This window comes from Trichoderma virens (genome assembly GCF_000170995.1).
Source record: "Trichoderma virens Gv29-8 chromosome Unknown TRIVIscaffold_81, whole genome shotgun sequence".
Lineage (NCBI taxonomy): Eukaryota > Fungi > Ascomycota > Sordariomycetes > Hypocreales > Hypocreaceae > Trichoderma > Trichoderma virens.
The window spans coordinates 173,698-183,538 of record NW_014013668.1 but is presented as its reverse complement, the minus strand read 5'-3'; the positions used below and the strand labels follow the sequence as shown (position 1 = coordinate 183,538).

The 9,841-nt window shown below is 51.1% G+C and overlaps 2 protein-coding genes across 2 annotated transcripts; both read left to right on the top strand.

The window, feature by feature from the left end:
* Nucleotides 1-86: 86 nt before the first annotated feature.
* On the top strand, nt 87-1,505 carry TRIVIDRAFT_47880 (uncharacterized protein; the record flags this gene model as incomplete). Its single annotated transcript, XM_014098741.1, has 1 exon — nt 87-1,505. The coding sequence occupies one exon, from the start codon at nt 87-89 to the stop codon at nt 1,503-1,505; it is 1,419 nt and encodes a 472-aa protein (XP_013954216.1).
* A 6,511-nt stretch (nt 1,506-8,016) lies between these two features.
* Nucleotides 8,017-8,436, top strand: TRIVIDRAFT_19757 (hydrophobin; the record flags this gene model as incomplete). The annotated part of the gene is made up of 3 exons (XM_014098685.2): nt 8,017-8,197; nt 8,253-8,338; nt 8,395-8,436. 3 exons carry the CDS (start codon nt 8,017-8,019, stop codon nt 8,434-8,436), a joined length of 309 nt encoding a protein of 102 aa, XP_013954160.1.
* Between the last annotated feature and the right edge of the window lie 1,405 nt (nt 8,437-9,841).

Genomic DNA, 9,841 nt, shown 5'->3' with positions numbered 1-9,841 from the left:
GCGACTCAGATGCCATCTCGAGCACAGCAATCAGACACTATTTGCACGACATCTTCCTGCACTCGGCCTGTGCGTATTTTGCAACCATGGGCTCAATCGCCTTTTTTGAAAAGACGTTGGTTCGACCAAGCAAGGCGCCCGTGCCTGGCCGGATTTCAGTCACACCGCTTGATCAATACATGGTCAGGGTCATTCTCCCGATGATGGTCATTTTTAAGATTGATGAGCCTTCGCTTCGACCCATAATTTTACAGAATCTGAAGAGGGCCCTCTCGCTGGCAATCGACGAGCTGACCATTCTGGCGGCGGACATTATTCCGTTGGACCCAGTCAACGACACAATTCAGCTCGAGTACGGCGAGGACGCGGGTGTCTGGTTTCACGTCAAGGAGCTACCAGATGTCGACTATGAGGACCTGGCCCAACGCAACTTTCCCTTTTCCGCCCTGCCGGCATCTCAGTTTGCCCCGAACCCTCTGGGGCACTCTGCAAGAAGCCCCGTCATGACGCTGCAGGCGACCTTGATCAAGGGCGGCCTGGTCCTTACCTTTGGCGGCCATCATGTGGTCATGGATGCCCAGGGCATGGGAACCTTCGTGGCTGTCTGGGCCAAGCATGTGGCTGCGGTATCTGGAGGCCTGGTTGTCACCGAAAAGCAGCAGCTCAATCACGATTCGTTGGAAGCATCTCAGCTCTTCGGCCCAAGGATGGAACGCCCGCTGGCAGAGTTCCCCACATACCAAACTGGCCCGGATCGATCATACGAGCATATGCAGGCCAAGATCCTGCAGAAGGCCGTTGCGGGTGACCATGACGGAATCGCCAAACTCATCCGCGTGTCGCATTGGGCCATGACGCAGGAGAAGCTAGAGGCCCTTCGAGATGCAACCGTACCACAAACCAAGGAAGAATCGTCAGTCACTGCCAATGCCACACTATCCGCGCTTATCTGGAAACAAGTCACTAGGGCTCGGCGGCTCACGGAGAAGCAGGTCGCCTCGAGCTCGCTTCTAACTTCGGTCAATGTGAGGAGGCGCGTGGATCCGCCACTGGCCCCCGAGTACCCTGGAAACGCCATTGCTCTGGCCAAGGCTAATGCAACGGCTGAAGAGCTAGAGTCGCCCGGGGTGGAATCACTTTATGCAATTGCAAAGAAGGTTGCCGCTTCCATCGAGTGGTGGACACCAGACGAACTTTGGTCTTTGACCGGCGCGCTGCAAACATGTGGCAACGTTGCCAATAAGCTGCTGCCACCACTCAACTACGACGTGCTAGTCACAGCACCGGCTCGGCTGGGAGACATGCTCAAGGAGGCCTGCTGGGGTCCGGAGCTTGGAGACATCAAGGCTCTGCGGTGGGCCTTCCCGGCCTTCATGGACGGGTTCGTGATCATTTTACCCTCGATCCACGGAGGTATCGAGATTATGCTGTGGACTGCGCCGGAAACAGCTGTGCGGCTGAAGGAGGACTCGGATTGGACGAAATGGGTAACTCAACTGGAGTAGTGGCTCCGGCTTGATAGCTGCTCTTGATCCAACCAGAGGTCAATGTTTGGGTTTGAGGCGATTTAGGACTTTGCACAGGCATGACTAGCCCGACCCCCCCTCTGCCGCAGCAGCAGACCGAAAGGCGCGATATGACTAGTCGAATCAACCTAACACTGCTTTGACAATTGCCTATTAGTCTCGCTCTCTGCTCGTGTCTTGTCTCATTAATACCAGTACTCGTAGTCGTAGTACAGCACAAGTTTTGCACACATACGAGTAGTCTACACAAAACGCACTACTCGGGCACGCCGATCATTAAATAATACTAATGAGCTCTACACCTGCTGTCAGTACGAGGCGGCGGGCCGAGCCATGATTAGGGGCGGGAAGGGCTTGAGAAAGACAACTTTTAAATTCCCTGGTCAGCAGAATCCTAGATTTCTTGCCCATGCAGTTAGTACGAGTGGTAGTACCGTAGCATACTACCTACCTAGTAGTATACAGCAGTCGAGACTTGGACGAGGTGCTGAAACGCCGCGTGTGTGTCCTTACCCAGTTTCCCGGGCTAGCAATATGAAAGGTGCAGATTAAAAGCCGGGTTGTCAATGACGTGTGCAAGTTGGAGGGGGGATGGGAGGGGCCAGCTCATTGAACCCGACAATGTGGTTGAGACATTGACGGCTGATTGGACGGCAAAGATGGAAGAAGCAATTAATAACGGGGGAAACGGGCGGGGTTCCATACAACCGGTATCCGCGGAAGACCCAACAACAGACAACCGAACGAACCAAGAATCGCCCACGACCAGGGTGGCGGGATGAGTGCGTCGAGGGTCCAGGGGAGGGATCCAATCGAGAAGCGGTGAGAATTTAGCTGCGCGGCCCCAAGCAGTATGTTGGCGGCATTCAAATCCATGGGCGCCACGCGACAGATGTACGGAAGCGAAATCTGATTAATCAGGCCTGGAGGATGATCTGAAACGAGGGACTTGTGTATCGCCTGGCCAGGTCATCGGAACAAGAGCAGAGCACAGCAGAGCAATGATTGAAGACAGACCAAGCTCCGTATGGAGTCACCCGCAGGCATCCCATGGTGGCGCTGGCACTTGTACTCGTATATCCTGTATGGCTACTAATGCACCTACATTAGCTGACCATCGCGACGGGTTGCATTGACGGAGCCTCAAACAAAAATTAAGACCCCGGACCAACAACACAAAGGCCGCAGAAAGGGCCTTGAAGCCGAGTGGCGGTCACAGTAGCCGATGAGGAGCTCGCAAACATGCCTAGCGGCACACAATGTTATGTTAGGTAGCCACCAACTGAGCCTCGCCGATATTGAACGCCGATTTGTTTGCATCTGTTCGCACTCACCGATTGGACAGAGAAGCGACGTCGTTGGGAATGTGCTTTTGACGATGCTTGGCAGTATGCTGGATGAACGGTGTTGTGCATGAGAGACGAGACAATAGAAGAGAACAGAGGAAAAGTCTCCGGCAGCACCTGGTCTGCACTGCAGCTCGAGGCCTGCGGATGCCTGAGGGTGCCTGAGGATGCATGAGGATGGCTGCTAGGCTAGTACCTGCAACGCGCTGCACCCGTCACCGCAGCTGCACGTACCTGCTAATGCCAATGCTAATGCGAATGCTACTGTAATGCAGATGCAGCCTGTGTGCGAACACGGCAACTGAAACACCTTCAACCCGCCATCGAACCACCGCTGCCTTGCCCAAGCCCATCAGCATCATCGACCCTGGGAAGTTGGAACCAACCGGCATCCTCCGCGCTAGTCAGTTGTTTGCCCACCGAAGCTAAAAGCAATTGGCCCAGGCGGCCGGTATTCAGGGCAAAGAGAACTTGGCATCCCGGGTAGAAAGGGCGGGATACTACCTGGATCGTCGGCTGCGCAGCACCTGGGAGTCGGCAATAAGTCGAGGCTGGGCAGCTCGGCCGAGCTCGTCCAACATCTCGTGTGCACTGGATTCTCACATGGTGGCCGTCTGAAACAGGGTGCCAGTGCCCATCTCAACGGGGGAGGCATCATGCCTGATGCCTGCGCGAAGCCCAGCCAAAGCAAAGGGCAGACACATCTCAGCATTACTCGCTTCGCCCAACCTTGGATTGACCGCGCGAGTCAGGGCAATTAGGGATCTACGGATGCGTGTCCGCGGTCTCTCGCCAGGGCGCGGCAGCCGTTGCGGCACAACCTAGTCCTGCTCCATCCACTCATTGGCCAGTCATCACCACTTGCCTCAGGGCTCCCATACGCCCATACGAGCACGTCTAACGGCCAATACTCCACAGTATCTCACGTCAGTATAATTAGAGAGCCACTGCGGAACATTCTCGATACACGCGGAGACCAGTGCAGGCATGCTTGCCCAGTACTATTACAAAGCACCTACACCGAGATGTCAAGGCAGCACAAGCCCATACCTGTACAACGCCTGGCTTAAGTCGTTTTCACATCCCGCGTCTGCCTCTGGCAGTGCAGGAATAGCGCAACCCAGGCAGCTGGATCCCAGGACCCAGACATCCGGGGGACTCATTATGTAAAGCAAGGTGCAGATTGGTGTTAGTCGCGGCCGCAGCCACCGGGCCACATCAGATGCGCCTGGAAATAGATTCAGCCAAACAGAGGCGAGTCGATCCGTTTTGAATCGGTTGCAGCAAAGGCTTGCTCTAGCGCTGCCAGCGGACAAACTCGACAACTGACAAGTTCCCCAAAACAAGATAAGGGTGCCAACCGTGGCAGTCAGTATCAATACCAAAAGGCCGCAATTTCGACGAGAGGGGCAGCAACTGCGATATTTCGAGTAGTTCAACAAGCTGCAGAGCAGCAGCGGCGATAGCATCATCCACCACAGCAGCAGAGGAAGCAGCAGAAGCAGCACCGTCCCGACTGTTTGGGCGCTTACGGGTCCGACGGCATGCGCCATCTCTTCCACTGCAGCTTACATGTATAGTTTACTGCGGATGCGTGCGTGCTTTACCATTTGTGATAAGATACACAGAGTCAGCACGTGCTTTTAATTAGCATCCATCGCGCCCCTTGTCACCAATCCTTTGACCCAAAGCACCAATGGGTTGAATACATGGACTCGTTCGGAGTCAGATATGGGAATATACGCCTCTCTCCCTGCGGGGTTACCGATCAACGTTTACCATTCCAGACCAGCACCCTGGGCCGCATAATACGTATGTGTGTTATAGCCTGTCTAGCGGCGTTTGAGGGGCGGGCGCGGACATGCAGTTGATTGCGACACACACACTCCCACACACTCACACACACTCACACACTCACACACAACACAAGGTTCGATTGCAAGCGAAGCTGGCGGCTTCGTGGATCGAAGGGACCATAGCCTACATTTACCTTTTACGAAATAAAATGCCGCGAGAGAACACAGCCTGGTGCTGAGCTGGCCGGTTTGTCATATGGGGGTGAGTTGTCATGAGACATCATCATTCAACCAAACCCACCACAGTCACAAATTATATGGGATCGGCCAGCCCGATTTAGCAGTAGAGCAGGTCCTAATTCCACAGCTGCGTACATGGAGCACCGAGCATTCATACTGTTACAGGCAGAACCTGCATCGCTGCTCGCGCTCCACGCTCCGTATTGGTCGTATCAAGGGTTGCATAAACATGGATGGATACGAGCGACCACTTGGCAATATCCATACATATTACAAGAGACGCCTCACAGACAACCAGAGCCCATTCTTTCTGAATTACCAAATCAAGTTTTCTCTTTGAAGTACAAGGCTCCTTGTTTAGATGGTTGGTTACATCTGTTGGTTCCATGCTTGCTGGGGTAGGCACAGTTATTATTCCTCTTTCGACGAGAGCAACAGCAACCATTACGGGTTCTCTGCAAGGATACAGGTCATTTTCATTCCATTCAAGGTTCAAACCGCAGCCTCGCTTAGGCATTGCCACCCTGGAGTGTGGCCCAGCCGCAAGGTCATGGCAAGAAAGAAGCGTCTCGCCGGAGTATCCCAAACGGATACATACTATTCATATATGCACCTCCAGTGGTGTTTGTCATGCGCGTCGTCTGTCATGGGCAGGGGATGAGAGGCCCGAGCTGTCGTCAACCTGCAGTATCAAATTTCGCAGAGGGTAATAGTACATGCCGCACGGCCCTCCTGTTGTTCTGTTTATGCTGCTAGTAATAGCGGTCCGCCTCCGCGGTGCCCCGGGCTTTTCCTACTGTCGTGCGTGCACGAGGGTTACACGAACGCCACATTGGCTGTATTTGGCAACTCTGATGCAGGATATTATTCCGTCGGCGAAGCGGAAGGGTCAATAGTGGCTAGCTGTGTCGTTTCTAGTCGAGAGACATCACATACATCAGTAAGTGATATAACTTGTCCAGCCAACGATGCTGCAGTGGGCAATTTCTACGAGTAATGCGGTTATATGCTTAGAACTGGGAAGCAGGGGAAGATGCTCCGTGGAGACTCATGGGATGGAGTCTAGTCCATGTAGGCTAGCGATTCTAGGCGTGATGTGGATGTTGGATGGATAGGGCATCATGTGTTTTGTATCACCATAGGCTGACCAGGGTGCCAATAGCTCAGTGCGGTGAACGTATACACATACGTGTTAATCCATCGATTCAGCCTTTACATGTACATATATATGTACACGATCGGAGTACTGGTGTCCAGAATGGCAGCTGTGCTTGGTCAAATGATCTCTCAACTGTGCTCCGTTCTTGTACTTACGTCTTCATAGTAGCCGTGCCTTTTCATGGCCCTCCTCGGCTGGCCTCCGAAAAACGGACCGACCCAGCTAGTGGTATGTGACCCATTCAGAAAACACGTAGCCGGCATTTCAAATACTCCTCGTTGGCAAGGATCGGCATTACGTGAAGAACGCAATGCAAGGCAGGCCAAGTCTTTCTTTTGGCCCCCGAAATAAAGCAAGGAAGAAACCAAAACTAAGCCGGCGGGTCTAATCCGTACATATGAGGCCTCTTCGGTGACGGTTGGTCGCTTTAGACATAAACTGCCCATCTTGGCAGAGCCGTAAGCCGAGTCTGACCGCCAAACTCTACCAACTTTCTCTTGCGATGCCTCCCTCGAGAAGAAAGAAACATGCAGCCATCACCGGACGCATGTGTGAGACCCCTTCTCTAGTGGTGATGGAGCATTTGGTCCTGTTGGTCCTCGTATTCTCAGTGGCAACATGTGTGTGACGGGGTGTTAGATGCTTTATGCAGAGAGCATGATGCTCTCGTACGAAGATAATGCTCTTTGCTTCCTAGCACTCATTCCTGTGTCCTATTTGGGCTCATTGACCCAGGAGAACGGGAAATATGATGCATACCTATTCTGTGTGCCAGCCATGTGATCAAGAGTTCATGGCATTTCTGCTTGTCTCTATCCATTGTAGTAACAATGGCAAGCATGATGAATGGCAGTCGGCAGTACTGCTCATTGCTCACTGCTGCATGATGCAAACGCTCCCTTGTGCATAATAATGGGAGAGCGTGTATAACTCGGAGCAATGCGGGACCCAGATTTACGGGATGATCCCAAGACAAACAGTCTCATGTTTCTTCCTGGGCACCCGAGATCTACGATTGCTTAGTTATGGGGTGACCTAATAGCACCAAGCTATTCGCCATTCCTCTACTCTGTGCTTCGCCATCACAGTCCTTCCGCTTGGCTCCGTCTCAGGCTTAGACTTTGCAAGGTAGTAGATATGTGTGTTCAATTATGTTCATTCCTTTCCTTGTTATCGATTCGGAACGATTCGTTGGACAAAAATCCACAAAGTATTTTGCAGCTTTCAACTTGTATGTCCTCCTTTTTCAGACGAATCAGCCCTTCCCGGCCTTGAACTGACACCGTGATCCGACGGTGGCCCGTTTTCTGGCCTTCTATCCCTTTATCCTCTCGCCAAGACATTCGGTCAACTTATTGCTTGTGGCTTGAGAACACGTCAGGCACAGACAACTCTTTTTCAAGCGGGCGTATATCATCCCGAATGCAAGGGGGGTTCAATGTCTTGCAGCACTCTGCATGGCTTGCAACAGTCCTCCTCTTGGCAACGCAAAATGGCGCTTATGTCTCGGAACCTGAGAGCAAGATTGGGCTACGCGACCGTTTTTGTCTTTCAGCTCGCCGTATTTTGTCTTTCAGCTATCGGACTCAAGGAGAAAAAAGCGGCCCGCTCCGAGTCTGATTTGCTCAACGGTCTCTGCCATAGGCTAGATTCCCTTCCAGGTGTCGCAGAATGACTGGCCGAGAACTGGCTGGTCAACTCAAGGGGGAGTCTCATAATAATATCCAACGAGGTGGGAGCAGGGCGCAAGGAGGTCCGAAATGAGCGACAATGAGTTTTCATCAATGACAACATGAGTGACGCGTGGGAAAACCCATAGGAGAACTGAGCCGACCATCCGAAGCATAAATAGTGGCCGTTAGTCCTCCGATGGATAAATCTGTTCTCATCATCCCCATCAGCACTTCTACGACTCAAGCAACAAGCAATCGCAACAACAATCGTTCAAGATGCAGTTCTCAGCCATCATTGCCCTCTTTGCCTCTCTGGCTATTGCCGCGCCCGCTGGGGAGACGACTACTCACGAGCTCGCTGCTCGTGACGGCCCTTGCTCTTCTGGTGTTACTAACAACGTCCCCAAGTGCTGTGGTACTGGTGTCCTCGACCTCCTCTACCTGGACTGCAAGACTCGTAAGTCGTTGAAAGTGGCCTCTTATCAAAAGATCATGTTCTAACACATCTCCAGCCACTCAAGCCACCTCCGTTCTCAACCCCTTGAGTGCTGTCTGCGGCCGTGTTGGTCTCCAGGCCAAGTGCTGCACCGCCGGTATCGTAAGTATTCTCAGCTGCATCATCCTCCATTATGAATTGTATTAACGAGTTTTCAGGGCTCTGTCGGTGTTTTGTGCCAGGATGCTCTTCCCGAGTAAATTCTCGATTAGCTGATCGCCAATGTGAATGTTCTGCTAATAGCAACTTCGGAGTTGTTAGAACTTTGCGGCGTGATGAAGGGTTGGGATGGTATACTGGATGGAAAGATCCACCTCGAGGGAGTACGAGGTGGAGGAATTGTCTTAGGTTCCGAAAGATGCTATATCATTATAGGTTGGTAGAGCATGTCTAGTTAATATATGTTACGTCCAACCAATGTATTCATCCCCCCGCCATGGTGTCCAAATGTTTAAGAATACGTTATTGGGGTTCAAATACTCTGAATGGGCTTTCAGGACGTTTCAGACGTGTATTGATTGGACAGCATGTGTTGGATTCATATTGTTGACTAAGAGCCCTGTTTGGTGATTCTACAGACTTAAATCGCTAAATAAATTGCAGTTCATGACTTAATTACGCTCGAATATGATTGTGAAGACCTGTAAAATATCACGCAGATCAAGTTAATGGATTCTCGATGTAATTGTGTTATCCCAAAGAGGCATGCATGCAAGAAAGTCTCCCCAAACTACAGGGTGGCTTATCTACCAAAAATATTTACAACCAACACTCACCTTTGACATGCATATGGATGATGGACATTCATTGACTCTCACTGGGGACAAACTACACCCCAGTTGTCTGAGAAATTGTTTCGTCTTGCTTCAGTTGGTTTTCTTGTGTTGGACTACCAACCAACAGGCGTCCCTAATACCTACCCTAAACATGAGCACAACTGGCTTTCAGCACTATACATACTTGGATTCACTCGAAATCAGTTGTTACATGTTATTATGGCAGAAATTGTAATGTTCATTTAAAATTTGGAAAGTAGTATCGCTGAAATAGGTAAAGTACACGCATGGAGGCATTGGTCGAGTTAGAACCAATTTTCTCCCCCTAATAATTGCATGGCCAGCATTCATCCTCATTGTCTCGTAAGTAAGCCAAATGAGCACAGCACATAATTAACTTGACGGAATTTGAATCGTAAGGTTTCGTTTCCGTATCCAATCCAGAGTGGATGTCTGTTACATGCACAAATTGCTGGAAATCCTCCATTTCGAGATGGTGTGGGCACTCTATCTATATCCGCCTTCAGATGAGGCAGATGTTGAAGCAATATGGTCTTATTCAATTTAGTTTTAAAACACATTATTCAAGAATTCGGCCGTATGAGCTTGCTCTTGTGACAAGCCCAGGATCTTGCTGCATCTCTCCACCATGTGACTACTGTGTCTCATGAGAAACTGGAATGTAACGAACCGACTTGGTTATACGAGACAGCTACTGAAGACATTGACAATTCCTTTCTTCGCCTATTTTAATCTCTTTATTTTCTTGAAATGGTGGCCTTAGCGGTATTAATGCGGCACTCCTTACGAAGCGGCATGTTCCCAAACT